This window comes from Hydra viridissima, unplaced genomic scaffold (assembly GCF_058129835.1).
Source record: "Hydra viridissima isolate aposymbiotic clone 2 unplaced genomic scaffold, HvirCarnegie_v1 scaffold_18, whole genome shotgun sequence".
Lineage (NCBI taxonomy): Eukaryota > Metazoa > Cnidaria > Hydrozoa > Anthoathecata > Hydridae > Hydra > Hydra viridissima.
Window position 1 is genome coordinate 1,454,333 of NW_028324317.1, and position 25,546 is coordinate 1,479,878.

At 29.0% G+C, this 25,546-nt stretch overlaps 2 protein-coding genes and 1 long non-coding RNA gene across 3 annotated transcripts in view; 1 reads left to right on the plus strand and 2 right to left on the minus strand.

Annotated features, from left to right (window-relative positions):
• LOC149876754 (uncharacterized) overlaps window positions 1–25,546 on the plus strand; it is a 250,371-nt gene that overhangs the window by 135,345 nt on the left and 89,480 nt on the right. The window lies entirely within an intron of this gene.
• Window positions 1–25,546, minus strand: part of LOC149876762 (uncharacterized) — a 40,529-nt gene that overhangs the window by 12,888 nt on the left and 2,095 nt on the right. Inside the window, exons 3-7 of the mRNA XM_090074950.1 lie at window positions 17,389–17,520; window positions 13,684–13,812; window positions 11,701–11,961; window positions 11,592–11,612; window positions 7,089–8,438 (exon numbers count right to left, since the gene is read on the minus strand). Of these exons, the coding sequence (XP_089931076.1) occupies window positions 7,089–8,438; window positions 11,592–11,612; window positions 11,701–11,961; window positions 13,684–13,812; window positions 17,389–17,520 (1,893 nt within the window). The remainder of the gene's footprint in view (window positions 1–7,088; window positions 8,439–11,591; window positions 11,613–11,700; window positions 11,962–13,683; window positions 13,813–17,388; window positions 17,521–25,546) is intronic.
• Window positions 83–5,024, minus strand: LOC149876763 (zinc finger BED domain-containing protein 4-like). Its single transcript, XM_090074953.1, has 2 exons — window positions 2,424–5,024; window positions 83–2,265 (listed from the first exon to the last, which is right to left on the minus strand). The coding sequence occupies exon 2, from the start codon at window positions 2,235–2,237 to the stop codon at window positions 594–596; it is 1,644 nt and encodes a 547-aa protein (XP_089931079.1). The 5' UTR covers window positions 2,238–2,265; window positions 2,424–5,024; the 3' UTR covers window positions 83–593.

A 25,546-nucleotide genomic window follows, 5' to 3' on the forward strand; every position in this document is an offset into this window, starting at 1 on the left:
TCAGATGCTCTGTACTTTTTTTTCTCATTCCCCTTCCAATTGGACTTCATTATATTACCTAATTTTGCTTTTTTGATTCTACTTTGTTTGTGCTGGAGTGTCATTGGAATAAACAAAGAGACACTTTGAGTTTGGTCTTCACCTTGAGTCACTTCATACCCTTCTTGTTGAGCTAGAGTCCTTTGACTCTCTTGAGTATCTAACTGTAGCTGTTGTTGCTTATTAGGTTCAGGACCAGTTTGAGTATCTGATAAAGTTGGAGAAGCCTTTTCAAGTGCACCTCTTTTTTTAGTTTCAGTTTGACTATGTGATTTTCCCTGTTGGTGAGTCTTCTTAGTTGGTGGTGTGACATGTGGTAATTCATACGGCTCTTCTTCGCAAGTTTTTTCCCAATCGTTGAGGTTAGAAGGAACCCTTGCGTACTTTTGACTCACAAAAACTAACATGCTAGTGTTTTCTGGTTTTACATTATGTCTAAAATCAGTAACTGTCCTACCTCCTACTGAAAACATTCTTTCTGATGAAGCGGAAGTCACAGGTATAGCCAAGTAACTTCTAGCCAGACCAGCCAGCAAAGGTAACTCATTTTTATTTTACTTCCACCATTCTAAAGCATCCACATCCCTTTCAGGTAAGGCCATAGTCTGATACTTTTCAAATTCAAGCATCAAGGGTGGCTTGAGCTTTGATTGGCTAGGCTGTGAAGTCCCAGGGCAATGCGCTGAAACCTGCTTCCTGTCTTTCAAAAACTCAAGGTCCACTGGATCCATAGTTTCTTCAAGATCTGATGTTTCTAGCGAAGTATGATCATCAACCAATGACTCGCAGAACTGGATTGTGGTTGGGTGATTGTCAACCAATTCCTTGATGGCGGCTTCCCTCCCTTCCTCACTGTTTGCAATATTTTTGAGTGTATATCCTCTATAATATGGGTGCAGAAGTGAACTCACATTATAGTATTTGATTCCAACGCCATAATTAGGTAAACCCTTGTAAAATTCTTTCATGAAGTTGTGTAGGCACTCTGCAACTTGAGGGTCACGCTCTTCAATGTCATTTATGGTTCTTTTGCAAAGCATGTGGAGATTTAATATGTCTTTTTGAACTTTATGCATAGTCACTAGATTTTCAGAAGACCAGGAATCAGAGCATCGCTTACATTCTGCCAGAAATGGTAAAATGTTGTAAATACTAATAAACTCTAACTCATCCGGAATCAAACTTTGAAGATCTGGTTTGTTTAGAGTTTCTAGAGCAACCAGTAAACCAGCCTTCAATCTGAGGATTGACTTAAGCATCATAAAGTTAGAATTCCATCTTGTTACAATTGGCTGAATGATCTTGACTGGTTCTATATTTGCTTCCACGCACGCTTTCTTGATGTCCTGCCAGTCTAATGAACTTTGGTGGGTCCTTTGAGCAAGTCCTTTACATTTCTTAATTATACCATTGATTCCTTCTGATTTTTCTACAGCCTTTGTTAAACATATGTTGAGCAGATGATCGGCACAGGTTAGATGATCACTGATCTCTTTGCTTTTCGTGATTGCTTTCTTCATGTTGGCTGCAGCATCAGTAACACCCACTTTGTAAAGGTCTTCCCTCTGAAGACCAGGAAATTGAGAAATCATGTGGTCTATTCCTTGTGCAAGCAAAACCCCTGTATGTCTCCCAATAAAGTTTTGGCAATCCAAAGATAAGTTTTTGAGTTCAAAGTCTTTGGTAACATAATGCAATGTAAGGGAGACGAAGGGATCACCATTTCTTGCAGTCCATCCATCTGTAGTGAAAGCTGCCATTTCGCAATGTGGGATGTCTCTCTCAATTTGCATTTTTACATCACGTCTTAGATTGCGATAAATCATTGGTAGCTTGAATTTGGATAAGGTGGTTGGACTTTTTAGGTTGGCTTGTGAACAAAGATAATTTAGCAGCATTTTAAAGCCAGCAGTTTCAATAACGTGAAACGGGAGGTTAGAGAGAACTAGTGAAAGGGTTAGGATGGTATCAAATTCCAACTGTTGAGCACTTTGTGAAGGCCACTTTATTGTTTCAGTAAAGTCGTCCATTTTTGTTTGGTGACTTGATGATGCATCATGTGGGAGGTTATCAAGCCTTTTGTTTTTATTAATAGGACCAAAATATCTTCTTATGGTACTGGACTTATTAGCCTCTGCCTGAGCATTCCTCTTTTCTTGAAATTTCTTCTCTTTATTTTCGTTATCGACTTTTTGCATCTGGTAAAAAGATAGCGGATTGCAGGATCTGAAATAAAATAGTGGAGTTATATATGTTTAAAAGGATGCGAATTACAATGTTTCAGTAGTAGATAGTTCATAAAAAATAAATACATGAACCACAAGACACATTAGTGTTTTTTTAAAAATTCTGAACAATTTTTTTTTTATCATGTTACATTTTACCATGGACATATAAGAAATGGACGTGCAACCTATTGTTTTTTTTGCGAACCATGCTCGTTGCGCATAGTTAGAAATCTTTTGTTTTAAGCAATAGAAATTAAATTATATTAAAGTCTGTCGGATTTAACGAAAATTTCTGGACTCGTCTAACCAGTCATTTCAACTTCCTCTCATTTATTAAAGATAACAGCAAAAGAACCAAGTTTTAAGCTTAATTTTATATAGATAGACATTCTTAATACCTTAAGAAATAACGCGGACAATGAAAAGAAATTGAGATCATTTGCTTGACTACCTTAGTACATGTATAACTTGAGATAAAATAAATAATACAAAAATCAAATTGTTTTGTAGCTACCTAGAGCACAATGGTTTCATGTCTAGGGAATTACTCCATCTATTATATTGCTGTAGGCATCCAGTTTATGAATATTATAGAGTTTTCTATTTTTATGTTTAACAACAGAAATATATACAGTAAAGGATAAATAACTTATACATAAAATGAATGTAAATACAATAAAGAAAAAAATAATTTGTCACAGTTTTAAAGAATTTAGCAAAGTCAATTTATGGCAAACCGCAAGAATAACTAAGTATTTAATATTAACATAATATGATTTACCAGCTATATATAAACTAATTTTTATTTGACAAAAACAAATGGGTTATTATGAGCTTATTATGACAATTGAAATAATATATGAAATATGAAAAGCGAAAACATGAAATATCTGACCGCATTTTGCAAGATAATTATAAATTTGAATAACTTTTTAAAAGGTTATGCTTTATCAAATGAATTATAAAAAAGCCTATAAGAAAATACACCTACTAAAAAAATAATGCATTAAGGAATATAAATTATGGAGCTTATAAAGTAGCCGAGGCAAAAAATGGCGACATGTCGGAAAAAATACTAAAAAAATACACAAAATTAAGGCTGGTGAATGAAGGACTAAGGAGTTGAATGAAACCAGATCTTAATAAAAAATTTAATTTAAGCTTTTTTATACTTCGCTATACTTTTTTTAGCCATTTTAAAATTATCCATACAGATCTATTTTATCATTGACAGACTTTGTTTACACGAAAAAAGTTCCCAAATTTACAAAGATTTATCTTGAAAAAATGATGAAAATCTGTTCGTGCCGACAACTAATTTCCTTTACCTTGGTGTAATTTGTTTAGTAATTTGTCAACGCGTGAAGTAGTTACTTTATCCTGAAGTACAGTGTTATTAAACAAATGCTATAAAAGTTTAAACTAATACCACGTGATCAGAGGTTCTGTTTTTAAACTGTGGGCAGCCATTTTTTATTCATATAAACGCAAAATTTTTCGAAGCCAGTTTTGGCCTCTCAAGAAGGCGGCGGATACAACGAACGGCTATATGAAAATTAAGAAACTAATGATAATCAAATTTTATATCTTAAGCTCAAATATTGATAAGTTTCAAATAAAAATCTATTTTTTTGTTTAGCATAAGATTTTTTTCATAAAAATAACGGAATATTACATAATTACATAAACTTCAAGTATAAATATTTTTTTATTTAACAAAACATATTCTTACAATAGCTTGTTGTATGTTAACTTTCTGCTTTTCGTTTTTTAGAATAAATATGAGCCCATAATTATGAAAGTGGTCATATTTCTTATTTCGAGATATTTAATGATTCGCATTTGAATAAATTAAAAATTCCGTATAACGTTGTAATTACAACTACTTTTTAAAGGTTCATTTTTGACGATATCGTAAAAATTACATTGAATATATTTAGTTTAAAATCATGTCGTGTGAAATAAGTGATAAATTCATTTTTTTTTTAATTTTGACTTAGACCACTTTCATAATTATGGGCACATATGATAAAATACAGATTCTCAGTAAAACTAAGTAGGAGTTTTAATTTTAGTTTGTTTCAATTTAGTTTGTTTAATAGTAGTGAAGAAAAAGTATTTGTTTACTTGTGCATAAATCTCAAATTTAAAATAATTAGCATTTGCAATATAACTTATGTACCTTTTAGTTCTTAACTACCCAATGGTTGTGCTAGAAGCAGGGGCCTGTACAGGAATTTTTTTGGATAAGTCGCAATTTTAACCCCTTCCCAAAAATGTTAAATTTTAGCATCCCCCCCCCCCTTCCTCATTGAGAAACGCATATATGAGGTAAGACGGCTTAGTGTATGTACAAACGTAAGTCCGAATTTAATTTTTAGTGTTTAAAATCCTTACTTTCTTTTTATATTGTTCAAAATGCAAGTAATTAAAAAGATACACAGCTTTGTATAAAATAATTGGGGATGTCCATTGATATATTTTAATATATGCTTGTTGTTAACTGTAGTCTTCTCCTCCTGATGATAAATATCAAAAGAATTTGACTAAAACTTTACTAAGGGTATAATTGAAATGGAAGTCCGGATTTTGTTCTCTAAGAAATATTAACTTTTATTTTTTTTAAATTAACAAAAGAAAATATTTAAAAAATGAAGTACTTTATAACTTAATAAAAAAGGTATGTCCATTCAAGTTTTTTATTAATTTGTTTAAGTCAAAAATTAAAACAACCTCCGTTTAATATATAAATCGTTTTTTAATAAACTTTAGATCGTTCTCGATTTGAAAAGCGCTATAATAAAATACCAAACCGTAAATCTAACTGTTATCCCGGATTAATAACTTCTTACCATCCGTTCGAACAATTAACCTTGTATAGTTTGCTTAATTATTGCTTTAGTTTGCTATAATTATTCGCTCTGTTTGCTTTTATCTACCGACGCATCATATTTATTCAAAATATTGAAGTTGTGAAAAAATATATAAAGATACATATTTTGGGTATGTCCAGCGACGTAGCAGACATCCCCTAGACACGCCCTGAGAAGGTTAGTAGCACAACTGCATGTTGCGTTATTGAAAATATAAAATTTGTCAAAATTGTAGGTAGACACCACTGCCGCTTACCATTCAGTTGTGTTATCAACCTTCTAGCACACTGTATTGGGTAACTAAGAACTAAAAGGTACATAAGTTATACATAAATATTAATTTAATCGTAAATTGCACATAAAAAAATTGTATCAAATATTTTGAACTTTAACATTTAAATTAACAATTTCTTTAATTGTCTAATTTTTTTAAAATCATTTCATTTCTATAAACTTTTTAAAAATTTGTTTCATTGTCTTGTTTTTCTTTCAAAACTGTTTAATTATTTTCTTTCATATTACAATAGTCTTATTAGATGTACATCGGTTCACCGCTAAGAGCTCTGATCGCCGCCATCTTGGAAGGCCAATTTTTGCTTCAATATTTTTTCGAAAACAACAATAGAATACGCTATCTAGTTATATTTTGAGATCAGTGGTTTAAAATATACTAAATTATAGTAAGAGTAAAACACTTACTTTAAATGAGCTTTAACTCCACTGGTGCTACCTTGAGACAGCTTAATCACTTTTTTGCACTTATTGCACTCAGCAAATCCTGATTTTCTGCCAGAGCCAGAGATGTTATCCTCTTCTCTGTCTAGCTTGGTAAAATAATTCCAAAGAGACATTGTTTCTTGAAGATGGTTTGATTCGGTAGTGATTTTGGTATACTAATCAGATCACTGAAGAACTTTGAGGTTGTTAGTCTTTCTTGACTTTTGTCAAGCTTATATAGGAGACTAATTTAATTTTAGAGGGTAGTTAATTATTTAACAACTATCTGACTTGATAAAAACAAAGTAATTTTTTACCATAATAATTACCGCTTATACAAACTTTTATCACAATTTACCGAAATTACCGATTTTTACCGCTTTTACGCAGTTTTACCGTATTTACGCAATTTTACCGTTTTTACGCATTTTACGCATTTTTACGCATTTTTACCGATTTTACGCATTTTTACGCAATTTTGAAGTCCAATCCAAATGATCTTTTGCAATTTTCATTTGGGTTAAGCAATTGTTTAACAATATTAATGGTTTCTTAGCAGGATAATAACCAAATAAATTATGTTGATGCAGGCGAAGTTTTGTAGTATCTACGCTGCACTTAACATAATTCTGGCTCAAAATACTATTTAACTCAACAGCACTTTTGCGGGGATCTTGTTTTGATTTTCTTACCAAAGTTCTGCCTTGATGTTCCGCAGTTATCTTTGGCCTGCCTGGAGGATGGTTGTTTTCAAGTGTCTTTTGGTCTCTATACCTCTTAACTAGTACACTAATTGTTGACTTAGCCACATCATAAAGCTCAGAAATGTGCTTATAAGGAATCTTCTTCTCTACAACACGTATTATGAAATTTTTCTTTTCTCGTGATGATTTCTTAAACTTTCCCATTATTTTTAATAAAATTTGAATTTCTTCCTTCCATTGCAAGTTATCATTTTTTTGAGTAAATTATATAATGCAATCACATTGGAACAATTGTTAAAAATTTCATTCATTTTCAGTGAAAAGACAAAATGTTATACAAAAAAACTTAAAAAATTTAGCGGATTATAAACTTTTGCAAGCTACTGTATATGTAAACTAAGGCCTACCAAAACGTAGGTAAAAAACAAACTTTCTATCAGTTTTTGTACTGGGACTATAATAGAAATATCTAATAAATCCACAAAGTAAAATAGCAGGAAAAGATATAACTCAATATTTTAACTTACGAAGGACTTTTCTTAACAACGAATGATCTTGTTCTCTTGACTTCTTCATTTTGGCAATAAAATTTACGAAGCAGCTGGAATCTCTATTAGTTAATCCACATATCATTGGCACTAAACTTTGAATCCTTTCGTCTCTCATTATCTCACTAGAAGTTAAACTAATGTATGCATGTACAGATGCACAAAACTCCATTAAAGTGAGGTGAACAAACTGATACCGATAACCAACATGTGACTCAATTTTCTCAATGAAACCAAATACTTTATCATCATCATGATCATCAAAGTTACAAATCTGTTTCATCTCAGAATCAGTGAAAACAACTTTGCCCTGATTCAGCAACTCAAAAGCAACTTTACAAATTCTATATATATTTTCTTTAACACTTGCACTTTCCATCATCTTCCATATTGGTTCCTCCTTTTTGTTGATGTGTTTTTGTAAAAAGTATATAAAAATGCAGCAGTACAACTCTGTCATTGTGTTAAATGAATAATACTTTTTCGATGTAGAAGTAATGATTGCACACATTACTGCTAAGTAAAATGGCACAGATGCCATTGCTTTTGCAGCATAAGATTCTTCAAGTACATTATTTACACTTTCAATTTGATTTTTGTTCACATTTTTCTCTATATAATCATTAATTCCAGCGTTATTGAAACCCATTATTTGAATGATTAACTTATCTTTCTTATTCCGTACTTTGTACTTGTATTTTGATATAGCACCAACCCTTCCAGCAATAATGCATTTGGCTTTAGGAAAATTTAAAGTATCTGCTAAAGAATTAACAATGGGATATTGACTCAGATTTTTGGAATCGTGTTTCAACAGTTCATTTAACCAGAAAAACTCATCCAAGCCATCCACCACAAACAACATTGAGAGATGTGGAAAATTATTAAAGCCATCTACAAAATCTTTGTAAAAAAAGTTTAGCAGCTCATCTATGCTGTCAATATTCTCAAACAGATTTAACTGCCTGCATTCCAGAAAAAACACAAGGTCTATACTTTTCCATATTAAACCCTTTGCCCAATCAAGTAGGCATTTCTTAAGAAATAATGTTTTTCCAATACCAGCAATTCCAGAAATCAGCAATAAAGAGGGATTTACTGATAACACTTCTTGCAAACTTATTCGTTCATAACTCAAATGTTTTTGAAGAAAATATCTTCTTTCAGAATTATTCAAAGCATCTCTCTCCACTTCATTTGCATCAACCAAAGTTAGTTCTACAAACTTATCAGAAAGTTCAACATCAATAGGGGTTATCATTTTATGTACAAGTTGCTCTGTTGTTTTATAGATTTTAAGATAATGGGTTTTCAGTGCTTTGCTTATATCTAAAAAAGAAAAAATAACGTTTTCAGATAAAAGTGCTATTAGGAACTTTCTTTTAACCATAGTCTCAGTGTTATATGCTAACCACTTCAATCATTTAATACAACAAGGTAATATGATCTGGGGTTGTATAATTTGGAAAGTTGTTGGTAAATTAGAGTTTATTGATGAAACAATTAATCCTAATTTGTTAATTGATTAATTGGACGTTAATTTAAATAGTTTAGCTCAAAGACATAGATTAGGAAACGGTTATTTGCTTCAACAGGACAATGACCCAAAACACACTCACCCCTTTCTTTAACTAAAATGATGTAAAAATGTACTGTTTTTATTATAATTAATAAGTAAAATTCTATTATTTTTTAAGTGATGAATTTTTTTCTTGTATTGTACATTTAATTGTTAATTGTTTATTACAGTATTAAGTTTAAAATTTTTTTTAGACACTTGATAAAATATTTTGTGTAACAATAATAATAATAATAATAACAATGATACAAATATTTTTTCTTTCTTTTGTTTTTAAAAACACAACTCTTGTACATTACCTGAGAGCTGTTAAAAGTTTGTAGATCAAGTAAAAAGCATTCTTTCTGAGAGTTTTTAATAGACCATGTAAAATCGTCCATTTAAGTTCTCTGAAAAATATCTTAAAATTTGCTGTGAAATTCAATTTATGTTCTAAAATAGCACATCTAATAATCAAGCTCAAGGTAACATTTTACCAAAGGTGGCTAACTCAAACAATTTCTGTATGATAGATGAATTTGATGTCAAAGACACTGAAAAAGTTATCGTATGGTAATATAGAAACTTTAACTTAGAATTCCCCTTTTCAAAACATAAAAAAATTTATTTCTTTGCCTAAAAATGAATCCATTTTAAAAGATTTTTGTTTTGGTTTTTTCAGCAAAATGACTTGAGTTAAACCTTGAGGAAAAAAAGATAACAAACTATTTGTGCTCTTATTGAGATTTTAAGAGAATAAAATGATTTTTTACTTGTTTTAACTTTAATACATTTTGTGTTGTTTGTTATGTTGTTTATAAACGTGGTAATAATTTGTAAGAAGCACAACTTTTCATGATATAACATTATTATTAACCTTACTTATACTGTTTATGCAACTTCTATTTGTGTATGCTTTTAAATGATCTCTTAAAGTTCATCTAAAGGCTATATGTAAGTACAACTGTTTTTGTGCTTGCAAACATTCCCAAGTAAAATTGTGCAAATAAAATGATGGATACAAGATCAATTATGATAACAAAAATGACTTATGATTAAATGTTATGACAACAAATAAAATTTTATCAGTGAGTGAATAATCATAGTAATAATAATAATTAATAGTTAATGATAATAATAATAATAACAGTAATAATAACAATAATAGTAATAATAATGATAATAATAATTAATAGTTAATGATAATAATAATAATAATAACAGCAATAATGACAATAATAGTAATAACAACGATAAAAATAATAATAATAATAATAATAATAATAATAATAATAATAATAATAATAATAATAATGATAATAACAATAATAATAATGATAATAATAATAATAATAGTAATAATAGCAACAACAACAACAACAACAATATCAAGAGTAATAACAATAATAATGATAATAGTAATGATAAGAAAGAATGTTGAAGGTGATAATTCTAAGGGTTGAGTTATGCTTTGTCAAAAAACCAGGTAAAAATACAAAAAAGTTTGTGTGCTAAAATGAGCAAGGTAAGGGTTCCATTGGTATTTGGACTAATATGCCATATGAAGGTGTCTAATTTTTTTACTTGTTTGATGTTAGATTTAATACTAAAAGATATGTCGAAATTATTAGTGATTATCTTTAGCCATCCTTACATACTCTTGATAAACCAATTAAAGATCTGGTTTTTCAGCAAGATAACATCACATGTCATTGATTGGTTATAACAAAAGAAAATCAATACAACGACTTGGCTTACACGAGCCTAGACATCAACTGTATTGAAAATTTGTGATCTTGGTCGAACCAACAGTTGATAGTAAACCAAATCACTTGAATGAATGTATTAGAAGAAAAGGAAATTTTTTCTAGATACTATTTTTTTTATTTTGAAGTTGATATTTAAGTTTAAAACTCTCCTTAACTTTTACTTTTTTTTTAGATATATTTTAATTCTTATGCTTGGAAGTTTTTTTTTGAAATTTCAATTATTATAATTTTTAAATTAAAAAAATATTTATTTTTCAAAAAAATCTCTATTTTTTCTAAATTATTTTTCTAATTTAAAAAAAAATAATTCCTCATTGAATAATTTGAATTTGAAATTAAAAATGAAAAAAAAGTTCTCTTTGATGCTTAACATAATAACATAACTGTAATTTGTTTTTTAACATTTTATAAAATAAAGCTTACTTAAAATTATTTCTTCAATTACATAACTTATTCTTTACTTTTGTTCTTTTGTCATAAAAATTGATTTTACATAAAATCAACTTAACTAAAAATTATTCCTATTTTATTTGGAATTACTTAAAAAATGCAACATTAAATAAAAAAATAACAGCTTATTTTTCATTCATTATCTTTTTACTTTCTTTGTAATTTTTTAAGTTTTATTTCTGCAAATAATTTCTTTAGAAAATAATTTCTTTCTATTATTTATTACACTCTATGCTGCTCTTATCTCTTTTAAAACATTTAGTTATATAAATCTTAAATGCAAATTATTATAGAAAAATTATTAGAAAAAAATGAAATATTATTAAATCGAGTAAATTAACTTCAATGAAATTTCATTAGTTCTGTTACTTTAGCATGGGTTAATTTTGTTTCTGCTAAAACATAATTTTTTTTCATTTTATTGCACTCTTTGCTGCTTGTATCTCTTTTAAAAGTCTTTTATTTGTCATTAAATTAAATCTATTATTTTTTTATCTGAATTTTTACTATTGAACTGCTATTGGCAACAAGTGTTGTGCAATATTATTATAAACACATAAGTAACAGATTTTTAAACTTAAGTGAGTTGCATAGAACTTCTAGCATAGCTAGTAGTATTAGCAATTATAATGAATATTAGTATTATAATTATCAAAAATCTAAAGTCTATTTAAGTAAAAAAAAACATTCTAAAATAAAGCTTACCAATGTTACGCTGCTCTGCAACTGAAAATAAAATAAAGATAGTTATAATAGTTATTTGTGGAAATAACATAAAAAAAAACAAGACATTCTAGAAATTTTAGAAACATACATATAGAGGCTATGTATTGGTGCAAATCATTCCTTCCCATAACTTTTAGAGATTTCTGTATATAAGTTATGTAATCATTTGGACGGAGTTCAACAAGTTTTGTTAGAAATCTCTCCACTTTAGACTTAGCTCCTCCTGTCACATCATGATCTATTTGCTCAACAATAGCATTCACATTATCACTACAATAAGTAAGACGTGCAAATCTTTTCCAATCTGTCACTTTCTCAATTATAATGTTTTTTACTTTTGCATCTGTGTCTAAATAGAAACAGCTTAACTAAATAAAGTAATAATAAAGCTTACTATAATACATATTTCAATCCATTCTTACATTTTTAAAAATTTAATTACTTAAAGATGCAATTGTCACAAATTACTATGAAGACATAATTATTTGCAGTGCTTACACAATTATTTTACCATCCCTGTTAGTGAAGCTCTAACATTTACAACAAATAATACCCATTCATTTAAAAGTCATTTTATGCAGAAAAGTTTTTCTCTTCATTCATCTACTACAAAGAACAAATTAAATGCTTTTACAAAGTGCAGTCTTAAAAATATCAGTGGTACACTAAGTTTCCATTCAGAACCCTTTCATCTGATCAAAAGTTATTAGAACATCATCCTATAGTTAAAAACAAAGCCAACAGTTGTTTACAGGGTTTTTAATTTGCTTTTTAAGCCTTCATCACAACAACCCTTTTGTCCCCTATATTATAACACTTATATTTTTATCAGAATAAAGGCTGTTAAATTTGCTAGAAAGATTAACGCCTTAAAGTGAGAAATTGTCAACAAAAAATACAAACGCAAAGCTTTAGAGCTGCATAAGCTCAACTTTAATTTAAAATTTTGTTTTGACTGCAAAACTTTTGAGTTTTGTCAAATTTGTCTAATACTTTTAAAAACTTGCAGGTTTTTACAAATACCAAACTTAATAAATGGAGAAAAAAAAACATGCCAACACACATTTTTCTTTAATCCTTCAAAGGAATATTTCAAATTTCAGTTCATAATTGTTATTTTCATTGTAAATTTCTTCTACACTGTATTATATCTACATTGTGAATTTCTTCACAAAGTAGATATAATAAAGATATAATGCACTGGTTTCAGTGTGTTAGTGAAAATCATGAAATAGTTACAGAATTTTTGCAAACTTTACAAATTGAATTTATTTTAACAATGTTATCATAGTATTGCCAAAAATACAATTGAATTTCTGGTCATTAAACTTCCAAAAACCTTTAACTCTTTTTGAAACTCAATGTAGGTTGAAATTTCTAGAGAAGAAACTATCATTTGAAACTAAGACATCTAATCCTGTCATGGCACTAATGATAGAAAATTGAAGTCGGATTGCAAGAGGATTTAATTCAAATAAATTTAAACTTAACTTAATAATACTTAAGTATTATTAAGTTAAGTTTAAATAACTTTAGTAACAGTTTTTTGTATTTCAGTAGTAGAATTTTTATAACTTTAATTTTTGTATTGCAGTAGTAGAAATTTAATAACTTTATTAACAGTTTTTTGTTTTGCAGTAGTAGAAAAGACCACCACAGTTTCATCAATAAAAGTTATATTTTTAAGGCCCTTTTTTAATTTGTACATAAAACTATGCTTGGGTTTAACATCTTTTTCTCCATCTATATTTTTGAGAATATCAGAATAGTTAAAAACTATTTTAATTTCACACCACACTCTTGCCTTTACTTTCGCTTTTTTTCTAGCATACACACATACATACATACATACATACATACATACATACATACATACATACATACATACATACATACATACATACATACATACATACATACATACATACATACATACATACATACATACATACATACATACATACATACATACATACATACATACGAATATAAAAATATTTCTAAAAAATACAAAATAGTGAAAGTAGAAATTCTAAAACAAGTGCTTTAAATATACAAATATATATCATACCTTCTTGATCACAAGAACTTGCTGGTGAATTGTTAGGGTCAGGAAAATTGTATAGATTATTATCAGTTTCTTGGAGGTCATCAATGCTTTGTTTAATAGCTGTTTTAACTGAAGTGTTACCCATTAAACCTAGAGTGTCAAAAGAATATTTTAAGTTTTAAAACATTCATCAAACATATCATCCAGTCTTTCCTAACCTTTTTATTTAATGACAAAAGTGTTGATTTAAAAATGTCAATCATTTTTGGTTGGTGTTTTAACACAGGTTATCCTAAAAGAAGAATACTAGCAGTTACAGAAAGTTCATTATGAACAGAAAACTAAAATTGAACATTTTTGATTTTGTTGTTCAACAACACATTTTATAAATACAACATTTTAATGAAAAAACAGAGAATGTTCAAATTAAAACACAAAGTTGAGTACTCAAAATGGGGCCAAATAACTTTTCTGATTTCATTTCTGATTTATTTACCATATAAATATATTTAAAACGCCAATTCAAGCCAAAACCTACTTTTTTGGAAAATAGTAAAATTACTATGGTTATATGTTTAGCTCAAACATTTTGTTGTGGTTTGGCAGCCGTAACATAATTGTTCTTTTTCATTTTAAACACAATAATAGCTTTCTTTAAATTAAGCTTCTGATAAAAATTTCAAGAAAAACTTTTTCATGAATGTTTTATGTTCATATCTTTTTATACTTCAAAAGATATGTATTTAAAACAGAAAAAATTAAATTTTGCATTTTTAAATTTCCATTTTATGTTCGCTTTACTGTCACTACCAAAAAAAAACAGCATAACAAAAAATGAAAACAAGCCTGTCAAGTTGTTTTTTTTTTTTTTTTTTTGTTTTTTTTAATTGGTCTTTTTTTGTTATGTCGTTGTTTTGTTTTGTTTTTTTTTTTTTTTTGTTTTTTTTTCTTTTTTTCAATTTTTCAAATTTCAAAGTTGAAAAAAAAAGTACATAACAAAAAAGATCAATAAAGAATGAAAAAGATGACAACATTTTTTCAGAAAAAAATGACAACTTGACAGTCTGACAAAGAGACACATTCTAAAAATTCAAAAGATTTCTTGGTTGCAGTTCTTTTTTTACACTTATCAAGAAAATATTTTTGCTTTCAAGCTGATTTTGTATTTTGTACTGTTCTTTATTAGCCTAACAAATACAACAAGAAGTTCAACACAAAAATGGTGATCTATGGCACCATTTGAAAAAGTTTTTGAGTGTGAACACAAAGCAGCTAATAGAGACTTTGGAAATATTTTATGAAGACTTTTATATTTATTTCATAGATTGTTGTCAGGAACTGTCTTATGAATGAACTAAAAGTTGTAATTTTTTTTGGTCTTATATATCAGTAAATCATTTGTAAGCTGTTTTATCTTAAATGATAAATTGTTTTGGTAAGTTCTTTTCCTTCTAAATGTTCAAAGTAAACATTTAAATGTGGATTGATTAAAAATATTCATTAAATAATCATTAAAAAAAAATTTTTTAAAAATTACATTTAACGAGGTTGGCTTCTTGCAAACAACAATGAATGGTTGGGGCTGACACAACTATGAGATACTGTTCATCAATTATGATTTTCATTTCATGAGAAATTAAAAAAGGATCTTTTTTAGATATGCTAGCAACTTGGCGATCTATATTAGTTGAAGTATTTCTTAGCTGTGGTTTTTGAATTTAATCATCAGTGGTATTCATTTCTCAATATTTACGACAGTTTTGAACCAACTCTCTGGAACCTAGTTGAAATAAAATTTGAGAAATGTGAAGTTCATTTGATAGAATATTTAAGATTAATTTTTTTTTTTACTAAAGACCAATTTTTGTTTCAGCCCATGTTCAGTTGCTACATTAAACAAATTAAATGTACAAATAGTATATAAAATACCTTGTTCCAGTTCTCACTTAAGAATTTTATTAAGAAACTCAAATTTTTATTAATATATGGGATTCTTCACTAGCATCTGCTATTTAATTGAGCACACCCACATAACAAAATTTGACAATAAAAGTTTTTCTTGTCATTGTAAAGCAAGTTCCAGCTTGTAAATTAATAAAAAAAAAAAAAAAAAAAAAGAAATGGTATTAAAATTAAAAACACAGAAATACAATATAAAAGAAAATATCATGGGGTTTGCCATTTCTATGATCACCACTGTATATATTGAATCTTGGTATTTCATAAATGTAAAATTTTTAATAGTTTTACTCATAACAAAATGATTTGTCTAAATTTATATTAAAAATGAAATTTTATATATTAAAAATGAAAACACTAATAGATCTTTACTTAAGACTCATGATATTTTCTCCACATGCATAACATTTTGTATACTTTCTGACTTAATAAAAATACAAAAACTCAGAGTTTTATCTAGCTTGAAACATGTTTAGGTGGTAGCTTTGTCCATTTGAGGTTTAACAAGCTTGGGATTTTAAAAATATACTTAAGAGTGTTACTAGATTCACTTCTGATTTTCAATCTTGTAAGGTCAATATCTTTTGGAAAACAGCTTATGCTAATTATTCTATGTAATAAGTTGTTAATGTTAAAAGTGTATTCTTTACACATGAAATTAACTTTTTAGTGTTTGGTAACATGGAGACAGAAAAATATTTATAAATACAGAAAAAAAATTAAGAAAAGTTTGCAGTTGCTAAACATTAAAAACACTGAAGAAAACTTTATCTTATGCAACCTTTTTTTTTGTTTAGTTATATAAGGAAATATGTTAATATAGTAAAACTTTTCCAATCAATTTTTTAAGAGAAGACTACAGTCTTAAAGTAGCTTAAAGTTTTTTAGTATTAATATTTTAGTCAGAACACAGAGAAAACTTTATTCATTAAACTTAAGAAATATTTGTTCAGTAACACTTGTTTGAAAAACTGAAGCTTTGAAGTTAATTAAACAGTTTTAATAAGTTTTTATTAAATGAATTTTTATCTTTTAAATTTAAGTAACAGCATTCAAAAAATGAATAACTTTGTGATAAAAAATTAACATAAATATTATGCTTGAAAATGCCATGGAAAGTTTTGAAGGATTTAACTTTAACTAAAGGTTTTCTTATCCTAAACATTAATCTTTTTTTTTTTTCAAAAAAAAAAAAACAAAAAAAACAAAAACAAATTATGACTGAATCATTATAATATTGCACTATAAAAATTGTAAAAATCATAATGGTTTTTGAATATCCTGTTACTTAATACAACCTCTATACAATGTACATCACAACACATATTACATACATTAAAATAAAATGTCCAGTTTGCATCTACATAACATTATATTTTATACATAAATATACAATGTCTAATTTTCACATATAAATAGACACATACATAACATGTAAAGAAAAACACAAATATACGCATGCATACATATACAAACATACAAAATATTTCAATGTATTTTTTTATGTAATAGTTTATCCCAGGTTGCTTGTAGTTTTAACAATGTGTATTTGTTTATAATTTATACATGGTTTTGAGTATTGACAGTGCTCTATTATTTATATACATGTAGTTTTCTAGGTAAGTATTATATAAAAAATTATCAATATTTGTTGAAAATAAAAGATAGTGAAAAGTGAAAATCTAAAACAAGTTTTACAGCTATTTTGTCATAAAAACTAATTTTTTTTTTTAATAGTAAAATAAAATTCTTTAGCATTTCTCATACCTTCATATTCTGAAGAACTTGCTAGTGACATATAGTGTGTTTTTGCTTTCTTAGGTGTCAACAATGCTATGTTCTCATCATCTGGTTTGTTCTTGTCATCTGCTTTAGGACAACAAGTGTTACCCATAGAATCTAGTGTGCCAAAAACAAAAGACTGACTAACACAACAAAACCTGCAATAAACTAGAAATGAAAAGGTGGCAAGTAGAAGGGGGAATGAATTTGTAACAGATAATAACTTATCATGATATTGAAACAAAATTTTTTTTATAATTTCCTGTAAGTGAATGTTATTAAAGAGTATTCGTATTATATAGCTTCTATATTATACTCACTATTATTTGCTACTAAACGTTGTAAAAACAAGCCGAGAGTGTTTCTTTGAGAAAAGTTCAATGAATAAAAAACAAATTTTCTTTTTAACACAGCATCAAAAATCATCAATCATGTAACTTAGAAATGATATGTTCACAAAGAATGGTTTTCATGAAAAACTCTCTTAAATCAAATACTTTTTCTACCTAAGTATTTTTATTGTTAAAATACCAGTATGTAATTATGTAATATAATTTGAAAAATATGAATATATAGTTGGCTTGTTACTTGTACTTTGTCAAGTGGAACAGACAAATTAAGACTTTCTTGTAAATTAAAGAGAAGAAATTCATTTGCAAATCAAATAACCTAATGAGACTAGCACTTTAATGAAACTTTTTTAGTTATTAACTTATAAGTTTTAACTAAACTAGAATAGAATAAATTCTATTCACTTTAATTTAGGTCAGTAAATCACATGTGAAAGTGATTGCTTCTAAATGTGCTATTACATTTAAAGTAAAATCGCTAGCATACTCCATCTCTATTACTTAAATCCCTTTTCAATTCCTAAAAACAACTCATCCCTAAAAAAAAAAACCTGCTAAGCATTTGTTTTTGATTTTTCCATTAATAATGAAGTACAAGTTTGTTAAAGTAGAACTCTTTAAGAGTTTAAAACAGCAAATGAATATGGTGTGGCAAGTTTACAATCATAAATCGTTTTATTTTCAAATAAAATTTTAATAGATATAATCAAATAGCACTTCTGTGTTGAAACAAAATACTTTAAAGTATGTGAAGCATCACAAATTTATTTCAGGAATCTTACAATTCTCTATGTCTAAACATGCAAAATAATTTAAATTCAATTTTTTAAATCAAAATAATACTTTGATTGAATAAATCAAATAATCAATATTTATTCAATCAAAAAAAAAAAAAAAAAAAGACAGATGCAGAAGTTTGCACTTTATTATATAGATACAGATACAGATACAGTTACAGTTTGCACTTTATTCATTATTATCCAACAATGACAAAGTGAAAAAGGATGGTAGTGTAGAATATTTTACTTAATTATTTGAGTGTTGAAGGTTTGCATTTGAAAACTTTGTTGATCTTGAAACTGAAAAAAATTTCTAAGAGGAAATATTACAAAATGTTTTTAAAACAAAAAGCATCAGTTTAATTGCATTTTTAGATTTCCCTGCTAATTTGTTCTGAAGAAATAATGAGCATGCTTATTTCTATCCTTGGTATGATGACATTTCACATGTCATGTTATTTTCACACAACTACATGTGCACTCAACAGCCCACTTGTATTTTCAATGTTTTAAAAAAGCTCTGCAATAAAAAAAACAAAAATAAAGGAAAAGTTTTAAATAGGTAATCTTATATTTATGGTTCATGAAATAATTTCCAGGTTGTAAGTGAGAACTTGCTGATAACATGCTAGGGCCAGTAATATTGTGTAGTGTATTAGTACTTTTTTTGGGTATCAACAATCCTTTGTTCATCAATTTCTTTATCTGGAGTGTTAAACCATTGATCCAAGTGTGTCATAAGTGATAATTTTTTGTAAAATAATATAATGTTAATACATATATTTTTAAATGATTTATACATATGACCGAGGTAAATATATTGAGTCATTTTATAAATCTGCAACCTAGTTTTAAAACCTTTGGCTTTATATTATAGGTTTTGACATAATGAAGTTTTTATTTGAAATAGTTTTTAAGTGTAAACTTAGTTTTTTTTTGAAAGCATAAAGCAACTTTATAAAAACTTTTGTAAATATTATATGAAGACTTATATAAATATTTAATGTAGACTTTTATTAATATTTTATGAGTCTTTTAAAATTTAATAACTTTTGTAAATATTTTATGACTATTATTAGTATTTTATGATGATTTTTAGAAATACTTTTTTAGATTGTTGTCAGGAACTGCCTTCGGAATGAACTTAAAGTTATGATGTTTTCTGGTCTGTATATCAGCAAATCAGTTTTAAGTTATTTAATTTTAAATGACAAATTGGTTTGGTAAACATTTTTCCTTCCTAATGCTCAAAGCTTAAAAAAGGCTAAATGTGCAACGAGTAATAATATTCATTAAAAAATCAGAAAAAAATTAATAAAAAAAACAACAAATTTAATAAAGTTTAGGAAAACCTTTCTCAAACCTGCCAGCAAAACCTTCCAGTCAGCAAAAAGCAATATTTCTTAAAACTAGATGCCTACCTAATCGGCAGTTTATCTTTCTCAAGTAAGAGAATGAAAAGAGTGTGAAGTCATGCACTGCACTGACGATTTTGACAATTACCAAAATTTTGACTGCTCCGGAAATTCCTGCGGTCATGGATACTTAAGTGACAGACAAAAGAAAGAACGATGTTATTATGTCCAGGCTCCAAGAGTGTGAAATCAAAAGCTTTTTCCCTTCAAATATTTTCTCAAATAATTTCACAACTAGACATCTTCCGAAAAATTGTAAGTTGGGAATATTTTCTATTACAAACAAGATTCACTTGTCATAAAATAACCTTAAAGTAGTAGATTTAAAATAGGGGTTAGGCGCCAGTGACCGTAAAGATCCAATGCCTCTGAGCTTCCATTTTGCATCTACTAACAACCATTGATATTTTAGCTAGTACATAATGATCACCACAGTGTCCGTACATGTGAAAATAAAAAGGCTAGGAAAAAATTAAAAACACAATATTGGTGGGCCCGAAAGGACCATTATGAGTATTTCAAACTGCTCACTAACATCAACCATCTTCGTAAGACTGCAGTTTTCAACAGGTACATTTAGCAGGTAGCAATTACTATAGTTCCAGTGGTGTGGTTTTCAAAAGTTTAACATTCGAACAGGCAACGGGCCCCGGCATAAATATATAAAGATAAAAGTTGACTCTCAAGTTGACTCTAAGTGAGTGTTGCTGACATTTCACAGCGTGCACATTTGGATAGATAAGAGCACACCAGTTGATTTCTATTTTAAAAAAAAAGCATTTTAAAACCTTCACATCTCATGTCAACCTTTACATACCCTCCGCACCCGCGCTCAAACGTGTTGAGGATTGCTTGAAACTACTTTTAAGCCCTCAATGAAAAGCCTTTGGAGGAGGATGATAGTACTTATATTCTTGATTACAAAAATGTAAAATTTGAAATCGTCTATATACGTCAGTGAAAGAAAACTTGGTTTGAAATTTTCCTCTCTTTAAAAATAATTTAAGATCAAAGCACTAGATCTTATTTGCATTTTTACAGCATTTATGAATAAAAATGTCAGTGGAGTTTTCCATGAACACTAAAATAGCAACCTTTCAAACTAATGTGATCTTCTGAAATTTGAAATATTTTAATAATAATAAGGAATTTTTTCGGGAAATAGCAATTATTCTGTTAATATACCTTTTTAATTTGCCCTGTATAGAACAATATTTTATGAACATTTCTTAAAAATACCTAACTCGAAAAGAACTCATGAAGACTGTAGAAAAATAGTTTGCATCCTTTGCATGAAAAAGTGTACAAGAAAGTTGAATGAATAACCTCAACCTCAAAGCTGAATGAACAATTCACAAAAACACTTGAAATTGTGCATAAACCAAATTCAACTTTTCACACTCACGAGTTCCAAAAAGTATTTGTGACACATGTAGGATTGCTCTTGGAAAGAAGAAAATGGTGAGAATGTTGCACTCCCTCTAATGTTTTAATTTAACACCATAAAAGTTCAACCTTCAACACATGAATATGAATGTGACTGCCTGATCTGCCAAATAGGGCGTTTAAAGTTTTATGAAAAACATCCACTGGAGCCTTCCTCTAAACAACCTCAACCATTATTAAACCAAAGAAGATGTTCTGTTTGTTTATCCGTTTTTCGAAAAGAAATTCCACATAGCTGCAATAAATTCTCATTTTGTGAAAATATGTCAGCGAGCAAATTGCTGCTTCAGTTGTTGCTGCCAAAGAAGCATCTCCTCGTGGAACTGTCAAACTTACACAAAGAAGAGTTGGCCGCCTCTTAAGTCTCACAGAAAGTACTAAAAATTTCTCCAGAAACTGCAATTGAGTTATGTACTAACTTTGAACTAAGAGTAATATTTCTCTTAGTTAATAATACCAAAAATCACAATACCTAAGCAAAAAGATCCTTGAAAAATCCAATAATTTTATCTGTTATCTTGTTAAATGAAATAAAAGACAACAGATATCAACTGATTCCTTTAGTTTGAAACTGAATCATAGTGAAAGCTAAAGATCTTGTGAATGTTCAAACCAACACTGGCTTCTCCAATTATGAAAAAATTGATGTCTACCATAAATCATGTCACCTTGCTGAACCCAACTTTTAGGCAAAGTTTATTGAGATTGGAAAAAGGCTGTCTTCTCATTTCATACTAACTGACATTGAAGTCTGCAATAACAAATCACAGAAAAAGAAACAATTAGTTGTAAAAAACTAGGAGAGCTCCTGAATAAAGTCCTGCTTCAAAAGCAATTCTAAACTCATCACGTTATGAAGCTTGGACTTGATTGTGGTAGTGGCTTTTTAAGATCAGTCTGGGGATTCAAAAAACGGAGGAGGAGTTTGAGTCTAGGTCACCACCTTTTAAGAAAACCTTGGCACCACAAATAGCAAAACAAAGTGGAGTGAAGCGTCAACTGCTTGTTGCTGTAGCAGAAGAGGTTCCTGAAAACTACAACAATGTCCAGAAAACTTTGAGCCTTATTTGTCCTGCGGGTGTTTATTTTCTTCTCTCATGTGGTTTGAAGAAGTCACTGGAACCAGACTTTATTGAAAAAAACTTAGCATTTCAGGCCTCTAATCTGGCTCTTGACAGAGTAATTGTTATTCCAAAAGACCATGCAGTGTTTTACCACATCCAACACTTGAAAAATATAGTGAGTAGGCTACTGAAGTGTTTCACCACAGCTTCAAGACTTATTGGAATAGATACAACAGAACAATTGACCATCCAGAGTATGGAAAGTGGCTGCAAATTTGTCTAGTTGACTACAACAGCAAGAATCTCTTATGCAGTAAATTAATTTTTCATTCCACCAGAGATTAAGACTTTATAAGCTTGTTGCCAGGAATAATTTAAAATGACCTAATTTTCTTTTCCTTTGAAGAGTATATCTTTTTAATTCTAGGATTAACATTGTTAATATGATTGTTGTTTCTTTACTATTCTCAGGATACTTTGCTACTTAGAAATCAGAAAGTATTCTATACTAGAGAATATTGATTAGATCACTGAATAAAAAGGCTACAAAACTTAAAGCACTGTACCTTACGGTTCTAATTATTGAATGTACAAATAACAAAACTTTGTTTATTATATACTTTTGAATTTTTGAACAATGTGTAAATTTAGAATAAAATGAGTTTTCTCATTTACTTTCAACTTTGTGGGAGAAAATTTTCAAATTAAGTTTTCTTTCTCGAATGTAAACAAAGAATTTCAAATAATATATTGTTTGTAATCAGGAATAATACTACTATCTACCCTTCAAAGGGTTTTATGGAGGGCTTCAAGTAAGTTGTTTCTTGCAATTCTCGACACGTGTGCGCGATGTTAAAGTTCAACTCTTAAAATCATTGACTAGACTTAACAGACGTGAGTGATAAGCTATTCAAGATATACAATTTACATTAGATACCACATTATAAGGTAGGTCACAAAGCTTATAAATACGCGCTGATCATTGTTGACTTTCCTTCGCGATATAAGGAACCTGAAGCCCTGATAGCAAATGTATAAAATTGTAATCGAGGACCTCTTTCTTGTCTAAGCCTGCTACAGATGACCCAGGTCGCAAGTTAAGGGTCACCTTTAATCAGTTGCTAGCCAAGTACTGTGCAGGTGCATAGAGACAGGGATAGCACACACCAAGACCAATGTATACTTGAATACTTTGGCATCATTGTGCATAGGAGCTTCTGCAGAATGTAAGGGTTTCTTCCAACTTAGCTTTTAATGGATGTAAACTTTGCGTAAAGTTGTATATGCACACTCAAAGAATAAGCCAACTCGTCTGATGGGGAAGAAGTTTTCAGAGGCAACAATGGCCAAGGTTGTTGCACAAAAACCCGCTCTTCCCACTTTAATACGTGTCGTAGGACTCAAGGAGTAGTTACTTTCATCCGTTGTGTTAGTGCGGTATTTGTGTCAGCCAGGCGGACCCGAGATTGGACGTCGTCGTGCAACCAACCCCAGTGTGGTTGCGAAAAGTGTGCGATTTTAAATTATTTGTTTCTAAAAGAAACTGACCAACATAGTGCTACCTAATTAATAAACCACAATGCGGATTTGTTTGTAAGGAGTTAATCACCTGATCGGATTTTCTTTAAAAAAAGATGCGTCTAAAACAACAGCAGGTTTAAGCCATGGCCCTTGCTTTGGTTCCTAATTAATGAGGTAATGGCTCTAGTTGTAACACCATCGTATGTAATTTACTATTTTGTGTAAAGAGAGCTGAAGCTGATCTTCCTCTTTGAGTTTACTGGTACCACTGGCCTTCTGAATGGAGAACATTTTTGGTTGCAAACAAACAAACTCAACAATTAGTCGATTGTTTCATTCATCTTTGAACTTACCAACAACTTTGTTTATCGTGTTGAAGTATGGGTAATCAACGTGTCTGTTTTTGGTCCTACGTATCGCTAACTGGTCTCCATCAAGTATCTTGTGCGACAGTCAAGCCGGATCTGCAATCAGGCTGCGCATCCTATCTATTTCATGATCGTGGACTAAATCAATCCTCATGCGCACACGGAGATTTCCCATAGCCTTACCAAAGATCAAATTGTTTAATAATTTGAAAAACTCTTCTTTAAACTTTGCGGGGGACCTCGTTCCTAGATCAATATTCAGCTGAATATATGGTACCATCCAGGCTTTTAAGTTGATAAAAAAAATCTTTAAAAAATAGCAACTTGTTTTTGTTAAAAGAAAGGTTTCTGGATGAAAAGAAAAAGTAAATGCATGAAGTATATAAACAAAATGATGATTCATCTAATAAATGTACATTAGGTAAATATTGCTGAAAGCTTTAAGTCTACCCTTTTTTTTTTAACAAGTTGTCAAAGAAATTGAAACATAAGAACCCTTTACGCTTATGCTTGATTAAAGAATTGTGTCAATCAGCCTCAGTTTTGCCACAGAATTTTGTTTGAATCAAAAAAGTTTTTAAAATCTAAAATCTGCTCAGCGATGCACTTTTATCTCAATTATTTGTGTTTGATACAGTGAATAGAGTTTTTTTTTCAATATGTAAAAATTTGAATGAGAGCTTGATAATCGATCAACTCTTTAATAAATAATGTTTTAACTCTACTATTTATTATGATAATGAAACATTTTTATTTAATTTTTTTACTCTTATTGATTATTGTTATTATATTTTAAAAAGTCAAAGATTAGAGATTCATTAAAAAAACGAAATCAAGAAAATATCGTTAAACATGCACTGAGGTCTTAAAAAAACAGTTAATTTCAAATCCGCGAATTGTTAAAAAAAAAACTTAGAATCAGAATTTTCTTTCAGCAGCTGAAAAAAGATTCTGATTCTAAGTTTTTTCGATGATGATGATAAAGATGATGATGATGATAAAGATGATGATGATGATGATAAAGATGATGATGATGATGATAAAGATGATGATGATGATAAAGATGATGATGATGATGATAAAGATGATGATGATGATAAAGATGATGATGATGATAAAGATGATGATGATGATGATGATAAAGATGATGAAATTTCTTTCAGCAGCTGAAAGAAATTGAACTCTTGGAAGTTTTACTTT

Bases quoted from the DNA above. Each gene is read 5' to 3' on its own strand.
- LOC149876763 (XM_090074953.1), bottom strand. From the start codon at position 2,237: ATGCAAAAAGTCGATAACGAAAATAAAGAGAAGAAATTTCAAGAAAAG.